General features: G+C 35.2%; 1 protein-coding gene across 1 annotated transcript in view; it reads left to right on the top strand.

The window, feature by feature from the left end:
- Positions 1–23,156, top strand: part of Trdn (triadin) — a 372,838-nt gene that overhangs the window by 90,654 nt on the left and 259,028 nt on the right. The window contains exon 5 of the mRNA XM_040758270.1: positions 12,871–12,930. Within this exon, the coding sequence (XP_040614204.1) occupies positions 12,871–12,930 (60 nt within the window). The remainder of the gene's footprint in view (positions 1–12,870; positions 12,931–23,156) is intronic.

The raw sequence follows: 23,156 nt of genomic DNA, 5'->3' as shown, positions 1-23,156 counted from the left end.
CAAAATATAATTCCTTATCATGTTTATTTTTAAATTTTGTACTAATACTTCTAAGTACAATATAATGGAAACATTTATCTCCGGTTTTCAGTTCATTCTTACTAAACCTTTGTCTATAATAAGTCTGTCCATAAGAGTAATCATTATACCGTTTATGTCCCTTCAAATATGTAATTTTAGAAGATAATGATAGTCTTTTAACAAGAAGTTATGTTTTATAATGCCTTTTCCTGACATCTATCTTTAAAGTTGAGAAAGGATAATTGTAATCTTTCAGATATAAGCACATTCAGAGTTTTGGAGAGGAAAAGTCGGTCTTCCCTTTTAGGAGCACAGTGACCTTATAGATTATACACTTATCTCTTGCATTTAAAGAAAGCACCAGCAGCCCTCAAAATTATGGATAATTTCTTGCTTCTTCTATTGTTTACTTTTCTCACTACTGTAACTAAATGCCTGATAAGAATCAGTTCAAGGTAAGAAGGATTTATTTTGATTAAAACAGAAAGTGGCACAGTCCATCAGTAGGAAAGGCATAATGGCAGTAGTGTGAGGTGGCTGGTCACATTGCTTCAACAGTGAGAGAGGATAAAGAGATCTTAATGTTTAGAGGAATAAATTACATTTTCTTTAGAGATGTGAATTGTCTTATGGCCCCTCAGATTGAACAGAGCTAACCAATAAGGTAAAACTTAATTCATTCCCTTTGTTTGTTTTTCACTTTTCAGTCAGAGTCTTTGAGGAGGATCCAGAAAAACGTCAGCACCATAAATAGTCAAAGCATTATTGCTAGACTATCTAGAAGGCTGTATCACAAGATTGCTAGTAAGACAGTCTGATGAGTTCATATGCCAGAACCTTTATTGTATCCATCTTTATTGGAAGATTTTGAGTTTATACTGGATTGAACATTAAGTGTCAAAAATCTGGTGAACCAGAAAAGGAGATAGCATAGAAAGATGACTGCACATGAAAAAATCATAATATCAAAATATTATACTAGGTATGTGTCCTAAGAACATTATGAAATAGATACATCTAAATCAAAGCTCAGCCATGTAAGTGCTACATGTTCCTGAGTCTAGAACTTAATTCAGTGTTTGCCTCCTTTTTTCTCAACACTGATGAGATCTCTAATCACAGGAGGACAAAGTTGAGAAAACCAATGGCAGCTGTAAATGGAAGAGGGAAAGAGGGTAAGAAGTTTGAGGCAACAGAAAGAATGATGAGTACCAGAGTTACTTTTGCAGGTACTTGCAGATGTAATGAACTGTGAGTGTCAGAAATAAGGAGTGTGTTAATTATTTTGTGGGAGACTAATCTAATTCCAGTTCAAACTGATTTGAACAAAGAAGTCTTCTTTGTATCAAGAGATGGAATCTGCAAATTGTGAAGCTGAAGTAGCTTCTAGATTGGTGTAGGTCATATTTTTGAGATAAGTAAATCAGTTTTGTTAAATAGCATTGTCTTCATGTTTAGTGTACTTAATGGTCAGAAAGGTTTTTCCTCTCCCGCAATTGTGGGTACCAGAAAGTTGTGATCCAGGCCATTTTACAGAGTAACTCAAGAGGGAAAAGTATTTTTTTCTCAAATGTTTCTTGTAAGAAATCTCCATGGACTTTCATTGATCTTGACTGATAAACATGCTCTTGTTGGATCTGATCAATTGGCAAAAACAAGACAAAATAACAACAACAAAAGAGATTTAACACCTATTCTGTGGAAGCCTGGGATTACCTTTGGAAATAGAGGACAGAGGAGAGGGTAACATTGGCTGAACCGATTGTAGGGAAATGAGAATGCTGTGGTAATAATGATTTCTCTAGAAAGTCACAGATATCTACACATTTGTTAATTATCTCAGATGTCATCCTGCAATGGATTTACGACATCAAAGTCCCTAGGCATAGTCTTAAACAAACTGCCTAGGGAGGGGGAGAAGAATAGATAGAAACAGGGAATTAAAAACAACTGGTAAAAATGGTTTGCATTGGTTACCAAGATGCCCTAAGATTGACTACGTTTAACTTATAGAAAACAACTTGATGCTGGGCATTGGTGGTGCATGCCTTTAATCTCAGCACTCGGGAGGCAGAAGCAGGAGATCTCTGTGAGTTCCAGGACAGCCTGGTCTACAAGAGCTAGTTCCAGGACAGCCTCCAAAGCCACAGAGAAGCCCTGTCTCGAAAAACCAAAAAAAAAAAAAAAAAAAAAAAAAAAAAAGAAAACAACTTGAATCCCCTATACCTTTTAAATGTACATATTGAATAACATATGAATTATATATCTTGATAAATATGCTTTTTAAAATGTGATATAAATAACTACATATGTACTTCTCAACTTTTCAATGAAAGACTTTAAAAATCTTTCAACATGTTTCTAGATTTCCATAGGGTAAAAACCACTGAAGTCTAACTAGGTCATTATGTCACAAGAGATCTTATGTATCTTGAAGCCAATTACTGGAAGCACTGAGGATAAGTGGTTTATTTATATATAGTAAGAACTGTATATAAACTTACTGAGGGAAGAAAAACCAAAATGAATTAATGATAACATAAAGGTTACATTGATATGGATGTCACATTGTCCAAGACCACTGGAACTAATGATAGTGAATGTGCTTTGATTGAACATTTCAAATATTTAAGTATGATTGAGATAAACTGCATTGAACAGAATTAGGCGGTGTTTCAATTAGATTATCTGTGTACTTTACATGCTATAGTTAAGTCATGTAACCCCAGGCCCATGAAAACAAAGGTGTTCAATAATCAGTTTCAGTTCCATTGCAGTGATGATGCTTTCTGACTCTGACTGAGTCATTATGTTATATATTAATGTCTTTATCAATAATTTCATCTAGAACAACTCGAACTGAAAAGCATGGTCCATGACCAGCAATTTGAGCCTCATCTGCAAGCTGTTGAGAAATCTGAATACATCTAGGCTAAATGACTGAGAATCTGAATTTTAAGAAGACCCTCAGACAGTCCCTACACACATTAAGGTTTGAGAAACATTGATCTGGACAATAGTTCCCACTGCTGACAGTGGTTCTGAAGTCTCCTGTGAACTTATTTAAATTGTAGATTCCCCATGTTTCCTTATTATGGGAAACCGAACTGATTCAATTTAGGCTGTAGCTCAAAGATGCGTTTTAAAATCTCCCCAGATGATTCATATATACAGCCACACTGATCTGGTATAAGGTATCATCAATTTTATGAAGCACATATACTAACCTAGCCTGAATCTCATCCATATCTCTCAACTCCATCAGTGTTTATCTAATAAAATTATTATTTTTAATCACTTGCATCTGTCAGGTTTGTTGCACGTGGGGATTGCATTTTATGGATGGAAAAGATAAACCCTACAATGGAAAAATTCATTAACCTCAGATTATAGACTTAATGAGGAAAACATGTATTTAGGTGGACAACTTTTCAATACAGTTAATTTGCAAGTGTGTGTAAAAACCATTAGTACAAAATGCTGAGACAATTGTTGTTCCTAAAGAAAAAGTTTAGCTTAATTTACAAAGTAATAAAACATAACCAAATAAGACCTAAACTATTTTACATTCATAAATTTGAATATCTGTGAAGACAATTCTTGGATATCTGCCTACCACTATTTCTGGCACCTGCTTCATAATTACAAATGATGGGGATTTAAGGATAAGACAAGAACCTTGTATCTTCATTATTGGTATACTTTCCTGAAAAGTAACTCTTGATACAGTTGAAAATGTATCAAAAAATAAATGCCAGTCCATAATTTGTTATATTTGTTATAAATATTGAGATTTCAGAAACATAGTTCCTCTTAGAATTAATTAATTGTCATTAAGTAGTTAACTAGATTTGCTTAGTTATTTATCAAAATTAGTTCTTAGTGTCCTAATAAAAATTGGGGAAATCTTACATACAGTCCCATGAATAAGTAGGTTAATAGTAAAAAGAGAGAAAGTTTAAGAACATATTTTTATCTGAAATACTTCTTCAGAGATACCATGAAAACAAGTATAAAAACATTCTTTGAAATTTTCTAATTTTAAAACAATTTAATAATTTTTTGTCACCTTGACTTAAGTTAGTTGCTTTGGTCACAGAGATTATCCTTTCAAGTTTTGAGTCTGTGATTTAGGAAATCTTGGATTGTTATCATTTTGAATTCATTAACAATGTGACAATGTGATAGATAAAGAGTTCATATTTTAATTTGGCCACATGAGACTCAGACAAGAGCTTGGCAGTGGTGCTGTGCACCTTTAATCTTAGTACTCAGGAGGTAGAGGCAGGTGGATCTATGTGAATTCCAGGCCAGCCTGGTCTACAGAGCGAGTCCCAGTACAGGCTCCAGAGCTATTCAGAGAAACTGTCCCGAAAACCCCTTCCTAAGATGAACTCAGACAAAATTAAAACATAGGACCCTAAATAGGTAAAAGTAATATATAATAAGCAAATGTGTGAAACATGAGAAAATAACTTAGGAAATGGACCATAAATATGATAGTTTTTAAGAATCATTTAGTACAGTCTAGTTCACTAATTCAAGTTCTTTTTATTATCAACCTTATCACTTTTAGTACCCATGACCTCAGTTCCCAAGTTACAAGAAGCCAAGATTAAAAACCTTAGAAAAATCTAATGGCCTGATGATTGCCTTCAGTGTTGAGTTCAGAAATGTTTGTTCAGAATTGACAAAATAGTCTGAACAGGAATGATGACCATGTAAATAAAGTGGAATTTCAAAGATTGTAACTATTAGTTAATTTGATAGTCAATGGGACATGTAGTATAAATCACAAGAAGCTGAAAGTTACTCAGTGCACCCAAAAATCACACCTTAAATTACCCATAGGTTCACTAAGATTTATACATATTTTCTTAGATGAACAGTATAAATACATTTATCAAATGTAGGAATTTTACATTTTTTGTATATAAAACATGTATATAAATATTATTAGCTGAAAGAAAAAAGCAGAAGGTACTGAAATAATTTTATCTGCTTTAGGACATGTTAATAAAACATACTAATAACAAAATCCAGAGCACAAAAGGAATACAGGTTCAGGATGTGATTGAAATCTAGCATCCATTCTTTAAGCTTGGTGAATAGATTCACGAGATTTAAAATTGTGACTGTTTTTTATTTCTGTTGAAGTAGACATGATGCTTGATTTATAACATTTTACTGTAGATGTTTTAATTAATATAGATTCACTGTAGCTATAGTATTACATAAAAATAAAATGTTCTTGGTTTTATTAATATTGAGCTATTCACTGTACCATAAAAATGTTAAAATGCTATATTTTAGGAAAAACTTTTGAAAAGGTGCTTAAGTTTACTTTCAGTTGCTTTAGTTTATATTCATAAACAATAAATTATGTAACAGTTCTCAGCATTTGTAATATATATACATATAACAAATATACATTTGTATAGTCTTTAGCTTTTTCTCAGCTTTATAATATTGTAATATTATATACATGTAGACCTGTGGCTCTAACCAAGGTAACCAAACACCACATCACAAAGCTACATCCCCAGTCCTAGTATCTATTTTGAAAAGCAAGTTTGCTTTCTCAAGAAAACTTTCAATCCTAATTAGTTGATAAATTGTGTTAGAATTTATTACAAACAGGCAAGACATTATCTACTATTGTATTACTGTCTTTGATTTCACATAGTATATGTATCTTTCAAGATATTACTTACTATATGTTACTTATCCTGTTAGTTATTGAAATTTTAATATGGGACAAAATAAACATAATTGTACGATCATCAAATATACTGCTTAACAAGAAACAAAGACAAAAAGATCAGGGTCACAGAGAGCCATCACATAATGATCACTTAGTGCCAGGTGATATAAATTTTGTCTCATTTTAATGCTCAAGGAAATCTGTGAGGTAGGGTTGGTGTTATTTTCTTATTTCATGGATGAGGAAATAAAATTCACATAGCAGTGATCAAAATCAGAATTTAATTGGGCATATTGACTGCAGTGTTAATTATCTTCAGCAGTTAGCTCTATTTAATGAATGCCAGGAATTAAAATATTTTTATGGAGATAGTTTTAATAGATTCTGTGTCTACATTTTCTTATCAAAATGCATATTAAAATTACATTAGAATACCAAAGGCTTATGACATCTTTCATATGAAGATTATTATCTTTAGATTATTGCAATCATGAAGTAATAAGTAATCTAAAACCAAGACTAATTTGTATTTATTCTCAGCAGCACTCTAATAAATTATTGTGTCTGCTTATCTGTTTTGTCAGTTTGAAATCTCTCATAATATTTGACACTATTCAGTAGAAAAATTCTGATTGAGGAAAGTACATTTGTCATTTCCTTTAAATAATATAATAGCCAAACTAGAGTTTAAATAATTCAAATTATTTAACTACATTCATTAATAAGTGAAGGTAATATGCTTTTATTATTTATTTAGAGTGAGAATATGCACAAGAAAATAAGGCAAATAATGACTGTTTTCTTCCTCCTTTATTGTCATTTGTACTTCACCCTGACTAGCCAGAAAAGAGTTTGAGAATAATCAAAATGAGTAAAGGAGTTAGAAAATAGCACACCTGCCTTTCTCTGAAGCAGTTCTGAAGCAGGGAAACATTGATGAAACACCGCTTGTCGGCGCTACTAGTGACGTAGCAGAACAAGAGGTCATCTTTCAGTGCTTCTTAATCCATTGAGATAACGGCCTTTTTTTTTTTTTCATTTCACCTTCTTTTTTGGTACAGAAATCTCAAAATTTGATGGTCAGACACCTGGGTTGAAATTCATTGACCTTTTTAACCTACTAGACCACAGAAGCTAGAACTTTCCAGTTACGAAGGAGGTTTATCATTTGGCCTTGTGCAGAAAGAGAACCCCTTTTCAGAGGCATTTGATATTTATCTGATTCTAAAACCCTTAAGTTTGGAGGAGATTAACGACTTCCCCAACTTTCCTCTTTATGCCTTATGTATTATTATAAACAGTTCCCGAAAGAATGTCATGATTTTAAATACGATTTCGAGCGTTTGTGCATCAGTATCATGCCACACAAAGTAGAGGCATTAGCATGTCTACAGAAACGGACAAATCACTGAACGAGAGTAATAATAACATAGAGGGTTTTTCTTCTTTGAAGAAGGAAGTTAAAAATCACAGGGCATAAATCCCTACTTGTAATGCCTTGAATCTTTTAAATTGAATTTTCTAGTATTCTACAAATAGTTCTTGGCTGGCAAGTGCAATTCAAGGTAATGAATCAGACAGCACCTGTGAGAAAGATGTGTTTGTGAAATCTAAATTGGTAACATGTTATCACTCAATAAACAAGAGCCTGCATGGCCATAATTTCCTGGCTAAAGTTTAAGGGGACAGATTGGCACAGTCTATAGAGGCTTCGGCGGATCTCCTGACAGCTGATAGCCACCGGCAGTGATACTAGTGTTGTGACCCAATCCCCAGGGAGGACGCAGCACAGCAATAAAGTGGCAGAGAGATGTTTAGGTCACAAGAAACCCATCTTCAACCTCTGTGAGTAAAGAAACATACGTATATGTAGACCAATACTAATGTAGCTGCACTGTGTGGGGATGCCTTTTAAAATACGCTAGAAGTTTTAATTGAATTTGAAATCCCAAATTTAGTTGATGATGTTCCACAAGAAAAGAAGAAAATCTGACTGAGACAGTCATCGGTGTCCATCTTTACACCGAGCTGAAGAGATTTTATCATACGTGCCCTTTAACATCTTGCAAGAAATTCGGGTGGACCTGCTGTATCCATGGGATTCTTTTCATTTATGTAAGACGGAGTACAGGATTAGAAAGAGTAAATACTAAACATGTATTCTTTTTAAAATGTTGCTAGTTTCCCCCCTCAGAGGATTTTTACTTCAAATTTAATTATATTGTTTTTCTTAAGTAAGTCAAGTGCATCAACCTGCAAGCACATGCTTTCTGCTTTAAGTTAACTCCTTAAGGAAGATTGGAAAAAGTGTATTTGTTTTCATTCCTTCCTGATACTTGAGTAGTATTTTTTAAGAAAAGAATTAATGCATCTTAATGGAGTTCAGTATAACCTTTTCATGCATTCATGCAGCAAACATAAACTGCACGTGTCCATTTTTTTCCTTATCCTAGCACCATCCCGAATTCTTAGTAATATCTACCCTACTCAGATTAAAGTTTCATTTCACAAGAAATGAGATTGGACAACAATACTCAGCCTCCAGTGAATGAATTATTTCACTTAGCACAGTATCTTTCTTGTTCACTCATTTTGCAGCAAATGATGGGGCTTCATTTTTCTTTATGCCTGAGTACTACTCCATTCGTGTCTCAGAAAGAATGAGATACAAAATACTAAGCAAGCTTATTTCCTGTCAGTAGGTCCTGATTGGTGCCCTTTAACTTTAGTTTTTGAGATAAGTCTACATACTTTTTCTCTATGATGGGAGATAGTTAATTTCTCTAAAGGTTATACATTAATTCAATTTATAAAGCCACATATGGCTAAAAACACAGAGAAGTTTTTCATACTGGTTCTTTAATCCCATCTGAGGTAAACAAACGTCTACCCACTTTATGGGGAAGACTGTTATATACCAGGATGGCATATCCAGTATTAGGAACTGTTATCCCACATAATATATGTCCCCAAATTTACCTTAGTCAAGAAATATTGAATATATTTATTCAGGCAGATGGCTCTCAGCATCAAACCCTGCAGAAGCGTCTAACTCAGCTTCCATTCTTTCTATGTGGGTTCCCAAATTTCCTCTTCCAGAATGTCCACACGCACTCCTCACGTAGATACACTCCTCTAAAGGGTAATAAAATGTCAACAATAAATTTCTAGCTTTTCGTATCAAAATTAGCATAACATTTAAGGAAGATTTTAATTTTAAAAATCTCATCCCATGTCTGTTTCACACTAATGCCATGTAGGAATAGAAAACATCTCTTGTAATGACTTCTTTTACCTATTTGAAGAATATTTCAAGTATTTGGTATTTCACTTGTTTTAGTGACTTGAGTTATACTAAGTTCCAAGCTCCTGCATAGCTTCAATTGTTTTGAGTAAGACAAAGAGAGGAAGTTGACTTGGAAGAAGTTCAAATTTATTTTTAATCAGTTCATTTGAGAGATTTTTCCTCTGTGATTGCTCTAAGATTTAAAACTGGACCCTTTCCCACTAAGGATCTGAGAAGCATGATCTTGTACAGCTATAATGTGACCCACCTGTACCATTTAGACACATCTAGCTAGCCAAATTCTGAAAGTAAATAGGGAAATCTACAAATTAATTTAACAGTGTTTAATCCAATATCTCATTCAGAGCTCAAATAAAGAAAGCCAATAAGAAGATTATGAAGAACCATTTAAGTGTCAAGAGATTTTTTCTCAAGGATCTGCTTGTGTTTGTGGAGAATAAGGAAGAAAAGTCACAGGCAGGATTGAGTCCTTTCCAGGAAAACTCAGGTCTCTTCCCAGAGTTCTCCAGTAGACCTGTGAGAAAGATGTGTTTGTGAAATCTAAATTGGTAACGTGTTATCACTCAATAAACAAGAGCCTGCATGGCCACAATTTCCTGGCTAAAGTGTAAGGAGACAGATTGGCATAGTCTATAGAGGCTTTGGCGGATCTCCTGACAGCTGATAGCCACTGGCAGTGATACTAGTGTTGTGAGACCTGGAAAACTCACTCAAACTACTCAGAATCATCTTAAGATTTTCTGATTATGGATGGTTTTAATAAAATTTACGACAACTTCCAAAAACTCAGTGTTTATTCACATAATTTCATACAGTAAGCTACCAAAATTGGACCATTAAAATAGTCACAGGTGGTAGACCCCAACTGGCATCCTTATAAAATGTGATTAATATAAACTTCATTAAAGAGATACTTTATTTTTTAAATTAAATATTCATCCACTTCATTCTTATAAATTGTATTAATTTGGACTTGCCACACAAGTATGTACAGATGTCTATCAATGAAGTCGAAACAGTGATGATGTATTTAATACTTGTAGTTGATGCTAATTATGTATATTTAGAGCAGAGATTCTCAATGGGGGTTCATTTTGTGTGACAGGAAACATTTGCATTCAACAGGCTCATTTGCAATGAGCAGTTATACATACCAGGGGATTAAAAAATTCTCATCATTCTCATTCTCATGGGATACAGAGAAAAATATAAAATAATTTCCCTGGAATAAAAATTAATTGTTGGAAAATTTGGGTATGTTGCCAAGAATAAGAATGCTTGCATATCATGTACAGAAATCTGAGGTCAATTACCGGAACTCCTTTATGCAAAATTAAACAAAGCAAATGTAGCTATATATTTAATATATTAAAAACAAGCTAATGTAAAAATTAGCTGTCACTTTTCATTGTTACAATTAAAAAATCTTTATGGCCCTACTAGTATCAATTAGATAGATGCCAGGGATGCTGCTAAATATTCTTGAATTCACAGAATCTCCCCATAGCATTACTATATCATATTCACCCAATCTAAGAAAATCACAGTGCTAAGCTGAGAAACCTTCCCATGGACTTTAAGGTGGGGGCATTAAGGAAATAAACAGTATTGTGAAAGCCAGGAAGAAAGAAATGCTCTTTGATTCCGTCCTGGTCCTGCAGACTTTTCCCCACAGATAAGAATGAACATGTAGTGTCATCAGCACTGTCTGACCATACTCAAAGTCGCAATGAGATGACAGTGGACAAATGGCACTGTGCATACTAAAATGATTGATTAAGGGTAGTAGTTGAGGGAACACCTTCATAGTTGTGCATATCTACTTAGAAGAATAATGCATGCCATCCGCTGTCTTTTCACAGGATATTGAGGGTTTTTGAATGATTTGTCTGGAGATAGTAGACTGTTGTGGAATATTAGTTAAAAATGTGTTACATTCTTTTATGCTGTGGAGTATTTATTGAATTATGCAAAGATGTGTTGCATTCTTTTATGATGCATTTGTTTAACTCTGTGTGGCTGTGTTACTTTGCCTACCCAAAATACATGACTGGTCTAATAAAGAGCCGAATGGCCAATAGACAGGCAGGAGAAAGGACATGTGGGGCTGGAAGACAGAGAGAATAAATAGGAAGAAGACATCTGAGAAGAAAATGAGGGAGTGAGAAATGGAGAAGGAGGGGAGGATGTGGGGCGCCAGCCACCCAGCTACACAGAATGCCACAGAGTAAGAAGTAAAGAGAGGATTATATAATAGAGAAAGATAAAAACCAAGAGGCAAAAAGTAGATGGGGTAACTTAAGAAAAGCTGGCTAGAAACAAGTCAAGCTAAGGCTGGCATTCATAAGTAAGAATATGCCTCTGTGTGTTTATTTCGGAGATGGGGAGTGGGCCTGCCAAAAAGCAAAAATAGAAAAAACAACAACAAAAAAACCAAACTACAGTCGACTTCTAAAATATAACAAAGATGAAAATGCAAATTAGCAGATGACAATTTTAAATATATACAGTAATTACTGTCATGTCAGACCAGCTGCCAAATAAACAAGTCAAACAGACATCATTGGCATTTTTAAAGAAAACACATATTTAAGAATGAGTAATCTTTTGGAGGTAGCAATAACTCTTTTTAAATCTTCATTTCAAATTTTCTTCTCTCCAAATTAACTGTGAATTCAGAATTAACTTCATTTTCTAAGGTTTGGCAATAAATATATAATACTGCCATAATATATGGTAATACACATATATATTATGATGAAGCTTCCTGCAAGTTGAATAAACTTGTGAAAATCTGATATTTAGAAAAAGTTCAGCTAACTATGGAATGTACCATATATAGTTGGCATAATTGTTGTTTAAATACAATGTTAGATGCCACTCACAGATGTATTTTGGAGTTGATAATTCTAGAATGTATTCCTAGTTAATGGCTACAGTTCACTTCAGAAGTTCTTAATTAAATATGAAAAAGCTAAGTCTTCCTTAAAATCAAAATGAAGTACATACTAGAGATTCTATGCTTGAATCGAAAGTAATTAAACTTAAACACAATCAGAGATTGTGATCATTTTCTGGAACTGGTGACAAGCATCTCTGTCAGTGTGAATTCTCACTCTTTAGATGACTGATTTTGAGACAGTTCCACTTTTCCTTTATTTCCATAAAGAAGCAGTTTTATGTGGCAATTTTTAACAAGCCTCTTTCAGACCTCAGTAAGTAGTGAAGCACCTGCCTCTATCTTGGGCTTGTAAGCCATTGTATGGCAAAGACAAACTAGGCTCATTCTTGTTTATGATTAACTGTTTCTTAAGGATTGAACCATGTACCACCTGTACATCTTAGTCACAAATGAGTCTGTACTTCCTGTTGCAGAAAATGGCAACCATCCTTTGTTTCAAAACCATCTTGCACCATTACCTTTGTTGTTATGACTAACCTGTTATGTTTATGTTCTGCTCCTGTAACTCTGGCTATTTTGCATGCCAAATCTCCTATTTAGAAACTTCCTACTCCTTAGCTATAAAAAACAAACAAACAAACAAACAAACAAAAAACAAAAACAAAACAAGGCATGTTTTCCTCAATTCCAGTTCTGGCCTTTCCAACCCTGCTTTAAAGGGAGGCAGCCCATGTACATGAGTAAAAACAGGTTGCTTTAATTAATTTGACCATAGTGATTTGGATGCATGGTCTTTCTCCTCCCATCATTGGGATTAAGATATGCTTGTTAGAAATTTTTCTATTTTGTTGTGAAATTCAAAAGTTTAGGTCACTGGTCTGGTTTAAATGTTATAACTTTTCAAGATTTTAAACTGTATATTTTATGTTTCTGTAGAAATCCACAAAGAAAAGGCTGAAAAGCAGGAGAAACCTGAGAAGAAAATACAAACTAAAGGTACAGTTTCATTTTGTGCTGCTGCTCCTGTGTCTCTACCTCTCATGGCTCCTCCTGCTCCTGTCCACTTCCTTTTCCTTCTTCTCCTCCTCTTCCTCCCCTTGTTCTTCATTTTTCCCCTCCTACTCCTCCTTCTCCTCCCACTTCCTCCTTTTCACTTTCATTTTGAAGAGGTACACATTTTTTAGTGCATTCAGATGGTAGAAAAAGTATTTCCATAGTTAAAGGTTTTTACTTTTAAATGTTTGGTGATATTCACATCATTTCTTTCTTCCTCAACTAAATTCCAGGTATGAGTGGCTGAACAACATTCCATGATAGAAATCAAAACAACTGAGAAATTGGTGAAAATATTTGCTTATAATGATAAATAGTATTGTAATATTTTACATACCAGACGTTTTTTCTTTTAATCTTTTTCTGTAATGATTCACAGTTCACATTTTAAACATGAACTTGGAATACCATTAAATGCCTTAATAATCATTGGTTCAGACATGTAAATCATTAGATTACAGCCTCAAGGGGTAGATAGACTGTTACAACATGATAATTAATAATCCTTTCTGCGAGTTTGAATACTGGAACCAAGATCATGCAATAGAAGCATTTCAGTAAGGGTCAAATCTTCCTTGCTCATCTGAAAAGTGTTACTTTTCTGTGGGAGATACATGTAGCCATGAAACTTTAAATAAACATATAGCAAACAATGGCATTCAATAGGAATAAATTCCTCCACATGACCAGGTTTTGAAAATGGGCAATTATACATAATTTTGAATGTTCCAGGGGATAAAAATAATTCTCACCATTACCATACTTATGGAATACAGAAGGAAAAAAAGTTTCCCTGGAATAAAAAGTAATTGTTGGAAAAGCTGGGTCTGTTGCCAAGCAGAAGAATGCTCGCATGTGTAGAAATCTGAGCTCAATTATCAGAACCTCCAATATGCAAAATTAAAGCAAATGTAGTTACATAATCATTATATAAAAATTAGCTAATGTAAAAAATTAGCTGTCACAGGTAGCACAGTTGAAAATGCTGTCCCTATTAGCTTACAATACCATGCTTATCAATGTTGGGATGTCTAAGTTTATCTAAATTAAGATTTATAAATTGTTGTTTATAAATATATTTTATGTCTTAATCTCCCTATGAGATTATAGGGGCTAATTATATTGAAACTACCACATACCACTCCCTGGTCCCCGTAAGTTTGTAACAATATCATAATACAAAATGCATCTAGTCCAACTTAAAAAGTCCCCATTGTATATCACACTCTCAACAATGTTTAAAACTCCAAAGTTCAAAGTCTCTTTTGAGATTCATGTAATCTTAACTGTAATCCCCTGTGAATCACTTTTTGTCAGCCAAAACTTACACAATCAAGAGATTGACACACTCTCACCTAAAATTTGTCTATACTTTGTTTTTAGGGGCTAATGTCTTCTTGCTACATATGTTCCATTTTAGGTTCTTAACTTTTTTTGGCCAGGAAAATTGGACACTGCTTCTGGGCAAGGGTTGATTAAGTGAACCATAACTGAACTGGCTACTTCTCTCTGCCTGAACTGAAAGAGAAACTCAACTGGTTTCACTTGATTAAAGTCTCCATAGCCTCATTCTGCAGCCTCCACTGTAATTTAGCTGCAAGTCTGCTGGAGTGAATATGGTGATGCTGATGGAAACATTTCCATTTGGAACCTGGCTGTCAGAATCCTGCTGTCAAAGTCTTTAAGCAGTAGGCTGTGGAGTGGGTTTATTAAACCAGTGAGTCTCCTGTAATTAAAACAGTGGATTTGGCTGAAGTTTAAAGTACATTTCTCAAAGCCTGTGCTGGAGATTAGTCACCTGAATATATCTCTTGGCTCTGAGTAAAAGAGATAATTCCGAGAGAGGGAGAGACAGACAGAAAGATAGATGCTGTGTTGATAGGCAGTAGGTAAGTAGATAGATGATTGATACATAGAGAGATAGATGGTAGATAGACAGATGATAGAGAGGCAGATATATAGATACATAAATACATAGGTAGACAGATGCATAGATAAATGATATAGATGAATGATAGACAGATAGATAGATGATAGATAAATAGATAGATAGATAGATAGATAGGTAGATTTATAGACAAAGACTGCTTTTTCTCTACTGTGAGAGCATAAGTGGAATATTTATTTTTCAATTATTTTCTAGTTTCCTGTCTGTAATTAAGATGGAATACTCTCTAGCTTTTGTTCCTCAATAGTTATTGACAATGAGTCTTATAACTACATATTTACAAACACTTTTAGACCTACTGATATATGTAGGTAAATAAAACAGACTCTAAGTCACATTCCAGATTATCTGTGGGTGAATGCGAGGGTTAGTTATGGTTTACATGATCATTAAAACAACTGCAACTCTTATAAGAAAGTACATAATACACAAGATATGGTTGACTGTGACTATTATAAACAAATACCTTAACCTAAAAAAAGACTGAATATACTAAAGCTGAGTTATTTTGTGAAGAGAGAAGTTTTGGTGATAATTAAAACTAGGTCATACACTATTTCACTTTCTCCTCTTCTGTTTCTTTTATTTCTTCTTTCCCTTCTTTCTGCTGACTTCTTTCCCTACCCCTTTAAAATAAAAACAAAAATTTCTGAATCAAAGAAAGACTTTAATAGTACATGATGAGTTTATACCTGGAATATTTACTCATCAAAGAAATGCAGAAAAGCAAGCAATAGGTAATGCCAGAGAACACAGATTGCTAACAAAAATACATTCAAATATGTTGTGTTTTATATTAGAGGGGGATATAATCAATTTCAATAATGACTATTAAGCTTAGAAAATAAGATAATTTTCATAGTTTTTGATGCTAGATGATTTAAATTTATAAGACGTTAACTCTTCTGGTTGTTTTAATGCTTTTCATTGGGGGAAGAATAGGACAGTTTCATGGAGTTAAAAAGCAAGCCTAGTAATATGCATTGGTTATGACTTTAAGCGTAAGCTCTGACAAAGCTCTGACATGTTAGTTAATACTTGCCTTTAAACCAAATTAACCCTGGTAAAATTTCCCCATAAAAGAAGTAGGAATTTATTTTGTAATTATAATCAGAACAATGTATGTTCTTGTGACCTTGTATTGAGTTTGTGTAGTGAGTAATACAGAGGATCGTTACATTTGCTTAGAAGAAACATAACCATAACATAACTCTCCCTGGATTACGATTGTTATTACCTCAAATATCAGTCATGTAAATGGCCTTTCATGAATTTGTGGGATAAGTTCACCACAATAGAATAGTTATAGGTTCTGAGAAGTAAGATTTAAAACAAGTTTGCACAAACAATTCTCTTTCCTTATGAGGGTAACAGTTTGTCATGAAATTTTCATAGGTCAAAACGGCCTTGAAAAAATAGCTTTTATCTAAAGCCCAAGAATTTATAATATGAGCTTGTCAGCTAAAAAGAATGGATACATATGCAGATGGAGGTGAACAAAACATCTTGGACTCGAAGCTCATGAGTGTTTCAGGTGAAAGAATGTCCATTGTGGAAGTGGAACAAGCAATACATCTGAGGTCATAACAACCTTAAAATACACTGGTTGGTTCAGTTCAGATGTCTTCTCTGTAGTCCAGTGTCTTTCTGCTGCAGTTTGTCCTTTTTCATCATCATTAAGAGAATTCAACGTTAATAAAGCATTATGTAACATGAGTTTGGGGGTCTTTGTTCCCCTTGGCTCTTTATGAAGCATCTCTTTTAAGGTTGGGTTATATCTTTCAATCACTGCTTGTCCTGTAGGATTGCAAGTTACATGCTTTATATTATAGTATTTGAAAAATTGTTCCAATTTACTGGAGACATATGCTGGAGCATTGTCAGTTTTTATTGATTTAGGTACACCCATAACAGCCATCACCTCTAAGAGGGGTGTAATAACAGAATCAGCCTTTTCAGAGCTGAGGGCAGTAGCCCATTGGAAGCCTGAGAACATGTCTATGGTATGGTGTACATATTTCAAACTGCCAAATTCTGGGAAGTGAAATACATCCATTTGCAAAAGTTCTATTCTGCGAATACCTTTAGGATTACAACCTGCTGGTAACAGAGTTTGATTGTAGAATGAGCAAGTAGGGCAATTTCTTACTATTTCTTTGGTGTATTGCCAGGTGATAGAAAAATCCTTCTTTATACCTTTGCTGTTAACATGGTGTTTCCTATGAAATTCTGAAGCTTCCAACACATTATCTATTAATAAACAATTAATTTCATCATTGTCTTGTGCCAGAGGACCTGGCAGACCTGTATAGAATCTGATGCGTGTTATTTATATAGGATGAGTCCTGTTTCTGATGCTTTCTTGTAATTGTAAAAACAATGAGTTTAATTTTGCAACAAATTCTGCAGTCTCAATGTACAAGACAACTCTCTCTGTATACTGAGAATCCATGACTATATTGAGAGGCTATGTTAAGTCTTTAAGTACCATGATAATGGCATATAACTCTGCCTTTTGTACGGAGTTGTAAGGGCTTTGAACTATGTTACTTATATTTCCTGATTTATACCCTGTCTTACCTGATTTGTTTGCATCCATGTAGAAGGTAAGAACTCCAGAAATAGGTGTTTGCCTCACTATACAAGGAAGAATCCAAATTGTTTTCTTTATGAATTTGATTCTCTCTGTTTTGGGATAGTAATTACTAATAGTTCCCAAAAAGTCACTGCAAGCTATTTGCCAATACTCATTATCCCTCCATAAGGAGGAAATTTCCTCATTAGTTAAATGTACAATAATTTCAACTGGGTCTTTTCCAGTCAGTTGATGAAGCCTTAACTTACCTTTTAATATCAAATTGGAAATCTTTTCTATATATGTTTTCAGTTTTTTATCCTGTTTATGTGGCAGAATACCCATTCTAGTATGATATCTTCCCTTGGCATTAATATTCCTGAGGGGTATTCTCTAGATGGTAAAATAACCAGAATACACTCCAGTTTTGGATCCACACGGTCCACATGTGCTTCTAATATTCTCTTTTCTACCCTTTCTAATCCTTTTTCAGCCTCAGCTGATAGTACTCATGGGCTATTTAGGTCTTTATCTCCTTTGAAAGCCATTTTCAGGTGTTTTAAATCATGCCTTTCTACACCGATAATTGTCTGTAATTGAGAGATTTCTCCTAATAGTTTTTGAAGATTATTAAGAGTCCGGTAAGGATCTCTTCTGATCTGTACTTTCTGTGGTCTAACTTTCTGAGAATCTATTTTATAATCTAAATAGTTAATATAATCTCCTCTTTGTATTTTTTCTGGGGCAATTTGTAATCCCCAGTGAGGCAAAGTTTTCTTTACTGCTTCAAACATCTTTTCCAAAGTATCCTTATTTGAATCAGACACTAATATGTCATCCATATAATGATATATTAACAAATGTGGACATTTTTTATGAATTATTTCTAGAGGTTTATGCACAAAATATTGACACAAAGTTGGGCTATGTAACATACCTTGAGGTAGCACTTTCTACTGGAATATTTGTACCAGTCGGGAATTATTATAGGTAGCTACTGTGAAGGCGACTTTACTCTGTCGTTTTCTTGTAACAGTATGGTAAAGAAGCAATCTTTTAAATCTATAACTATAATTGGCCAGTCCTTATGTATTAGAGAAGGTAATGGCATCCTAGGTTGTAGAGACCCCATAGGCTGAATTACCTTGTTGATGGCTCTAAGATCAGTAACCATTCTCCACTTACCAGGCTTCTTCTTGACTACAAAAACAGGTGAATTCCATGCACTAGTTGATTCCTCAATAAGTCCAGCATCTAGCGGTTACCAAACTAACTTCTCCAAAGCCTCTAACTTCTCAGATGACATAGGCCATTGACCCACCCAGGCAGGTTCATCTGTTAGCCATTTTTAAGGGTAGAGCTTTGGTTGCTCTGTAGGTTTGGCATTAGCATTCTGTTTCTGTACAGTCTGTACATTTGGCATCTGTTTTCTGTATTACCTTACTATATTCTTTCTACCACCAAGAGCTTGTCTATAATTCCTAACTGATACAGGAGGAATATTAATCTGCGTATTCCATTGCTGTAATAGATCATGACCCCAGAGGTTTATAGCAATATCTGCAACATATGGCTTTAACTTTCCTTTCTATCCTTCTGACCCAAAATTGTCAATCCATCGAATGCTCTGTTTAACTTGAGATAGTGTTCCAATCCCTAAAAATTGAACGTTAACCTCTTTTAAAGACCAAATTGGGGGCCAAGACTTCTGATTTATGATGGTGACATCACTTCAAGTGTCTAAAATGCCATTAATCACCATATTATTTACTTTAATTGGGTCTATGATATTGTATAGAAGTTTGCCAAAATATACGTTTTATATTTCCTCCTGATAAAATTGATTCATCCTCTGGAGCTAATGTATTATCCCATGCCGTATTATTTACAATGGGCAGTGGATCTTCTAATTGTCCTGGGAGAGGCTGTCCTCCAGTGTCACTGGGAATGACCGGATAATCTTGGTTTTCGGGCCTTCCTGAGGCCCCTGTTTAAGTTTCCCAGGTGTAAAGGTCTACCTTGTCTATCTGTAGTTGACCAGCATTCCTTGGTCCAATGTTTTACCTTTCCACACCTCCTGAGGAGACCAGGAGGCTGAGGCCTTCTGTCTGATACATTCCTGGTAAAAGCATTATTTCTAGGAATGCATTGTCTACAGTTCCTACTCAGATGTCCTATTTTACCACAGTTAAAGCACGTGGCATCTTTATGTCTGTTAAAATTTTTGAAGATTGCCTCCCCTACCAGGCCTCTATATCGTCACAGGTAGGGTATGTGGCATCCTGGTGCCTCCTCAAGTCTGTAGAAATATCTTCACCTACCCAAGCTCCCATATCCTGACTTTTACATTCAAGGTTCGCTGTATATAGGACGCATTCCTCCAATGGCGCTGATCTTATTTTAATGGCCAAAGTACCTACTTGCATTGTCGATTTGCGTTCTCATATGCCAAAGAATCTATAAGGAGTCACCTAGATTCTGGATTTGCTACTTGTACTTCTATTGTTCTGGACAATCTATCTAAAAATTCAGTGAACCTTTCCCTTGGACCATGTACTACCTTGGTATAGGGTTGCATTATCTCTCCTGTTTCACAAACCTTATCTAAAACATTCAAAGCAGCTGTATGGCATAAAGACAATATGTACTCGCCATAAGCAGAATGAACCTGCGAGTCAGCATAAGCACCCTCCCCAAGAATCTTGTTTTACTGTTTCCTCCTACAGAGTTTAAAGAACCCTGCAACAAAAACTTCAAGAAATTGAGAACTGAAGAACATATGAGATTAAAGACTTCTCATACTCATAGTGGCACAAATAGTATTGTAAAAAATGCAATTTCCATCAAAACTCCAGTGACATTCTTTACAGAGATCATAGGAAAAATCCCAAGATTCATATAAAATCACAAATGATCCTGACTAGCCAAAGCAACCCTAAGCAAAAATAGCAATGCTAGAGGCATCTCATATTAAACTACAAAGTCACAGTATCAAAATCAATGAGTTATAGGCACAATAATAGACACATAGACCAATAGACACCATTGATTACACAAAAATAAGTACATAAAGCTACAACCACCCAATTCACCAGTGGTATATAAAAATATACACTGGAAACCAGACAATTCTTCAGAGAAAATGTGCTAGATAAACTTTATTTACACATATAAATAATGAAATTAGATCTTTATCTTTCACATTACAAAAAAATCAACTCAAAATATACCAGACTTTAATGTTAAACCTTAAATGATGATGTTGCTACAAGAGAATATAGGCAAAACCCTTCAAGACATAAGCATAGACACAGACTTTCTGAATAGGACTCCAGTTACTCAGGAAACAAACCAAAGCCTGACTAATGGGATTTCATGAAGTTATAAAAATTTTACACAATGAAATTGATACTTACCTAAGTGAAAACATTGCCCACAGACTAGGAGAAAATATTTGACAACTGCACGTGTCAAAGAATTGCTGTCAAGAATCTGTAAGAATATCCCAAATTAAGTATTCCAAATCACATTATCTAATCAATAAATGAGCAAATGAAGTAAACAAACAGTTATCAACTGCAGCCATATAAATGACCAGTACTTATTTATATATTTAAGAATGTGCTTAACATTTTTTTCCCTTCAGGTAAAAGCAAGTTAAAAACTACACTGAAGTCAGGATGTAGCGACACATACCTACAGTGCCAACTTCTTTTTTTATTATTTATTTTTAAGTTCAAATTTAGATTAGAAACAAGGTTGCTTCACAAGTCAGTTCCAGGTCCCTCTCCGTTTCCCACCCCTCCTCCCATGCCCTCCCCCCAATATCCCCTCATTTCCCCAGGGAGGGTGAGGCCCTCCAAGGGGGTGTCCACAGTCTGTCATTTCATCCAGGGCAGGGCCCAGACCCTCCCCCAAGAGTTCAGGGTGAGAGTGCATCTCACATTGTTGGATGGGATTCCAAAGTCCATGTGTATACTTGGGATGAATACTGATCTACTGCCCGAGGCTCAGTAGATTATCTAGGCCTCCTCAATGACATCCCCATTCAGGGAGTCTTGATCAGTCCCATGCTGGATTCCCAGGCTGATGCCTGGGATTCAAGAGTTAACCCTTGTCAGGTCACCTGTTTCTGGGGGTTAAACCAGCTCAGTCTTAATCCCTTTGGTTATCAGTCCTCCCTCTCTGTTACTGGCTTTCTTGAGTTCAGCTCAGTGCTTAGCCATGGGAGTCTGCCTCTTCTCCCATCAGCCACTGAATGAAGCTTCTTTTTCCCAGACTCTCTGGCCATGGGATTGTAGGCTGGCACTCCCCAGATCCATGTCTAAAATCCATATATGAGAGAGTAAATGGCATGTTTCTCTTTTTCTGAGTGTGTTACCTCACTCAGGATGGTTTCTTCTAGTGTCATCCATTTGCTTGCAAATCTCAGGATTCCCTTGTTTTTTTTTTCTGCTGAATAGTACTCCATTGTGTAAATGTAACACATTTTCTCTATCTACTCTTCGGTTGAGGGGCATCTAGGTTGCTTCCAAATTCTGGCTATTACAAATAATGCTGCTATGAACATAGTGGAACAGACATCCTTGTTGTATGAATGGGCATCTTTTGGGTTGCTGGGTCTTGTGGTAGGTTTATTCCCATTTTTCTGATGAATCTCCATACTGATTTCCAAAGTGGCTGAACAATTTGGCACTCCCATCAGCAATGGAGGAGTGTTCCCCTTTCACCACATTATCTCCAGCATAAATTGTCATTGGTGTTTTTGATTTTAGCCATTCTGACAGGAGTGAGATGGTATCTCAGAGTAGATTTGATTTGCATTTCCTGGATGGCTAAGGATGTTGAGCACTTTCTCAAGTGCCTCTCAGCCATTTTAGACTCCTCTATTGAAAATTCTCTATTTAGTTCTGCAGCCCACTTTTTAATTGGATCCTTTGGTGTTTGCTTCTAGAGTTTTTTGTAAATTTTGGAGTTCAACCCTCTGTCAGAAGTGGGGTTAGTGAACATTTTTTCCCATTCTGTGGGCTGCCTTTCTGTCTTGCTGACTGTGTCCTTTGCCTTACAGAAGCTTCTCAGTTTCAGGAGGTCCCGTTTATTAGTTGTTGATCTCACTGTCTGTGCTAGTGATGTTATGTTCAGGAAGCTGTCTCCTGTACCAATTCTTTCAAGGGTACCACCCACTTTCTCTTCTAATAGGTTCAGTGTGGCTGGATTTATGTTGAGGTCTTTGATCCATTTGGACTTGAAATTTTGTGCATGGCGATAGACATGGATCTATCCGCATTCTTCTATATGCCAGCCTCCAGTTATGTCAGCACCATTTGTTGAAGATGCTTTTTATTCCATTGTATATTTTTAGCTTCTTTGTCAAAGAGCAGATGTTCATACGTGCATGGGTTAATATCAGTGTTTTCAATTCGATTCCATTGGTCTACCTGTCTATTTTTGTGCCAATAACAAACTGTTTTCAGGACTTATCTCTATAATAGAGCTTGAAGTCAGGGATGGTGATGCCTCTGGATGTTCCCTTGTTGAACAGGATTGTTTTGGCTATCCTGGATCTTTTTTTTTCCATACAAAATTGATTATTGTTCTTTCAAGGTCTGTGAAGAATTGTGCTGGGATTTTACTGGGGATTGCATT

This window comes from Mesocricetus auratus, unplaced genomic scaffold, assembly GCF_017639785.1.
Source record: "Mesocricetus auratus isolate SY011 unplaced genomic scaffold, BCM_Maur_2.0 Super-Scaffold_100018, whole genome shotgun sequence".
NCBI classification, from domain to species: Eukaryota; Metazoa; Chordata; class Mammalia; order Rodentia; family Cricetidae; genus Mesocricetus; species Mesocricetus auratus.
This window is presented reverse-complemented; position numbering and strand designations above follow the sequence as displayed.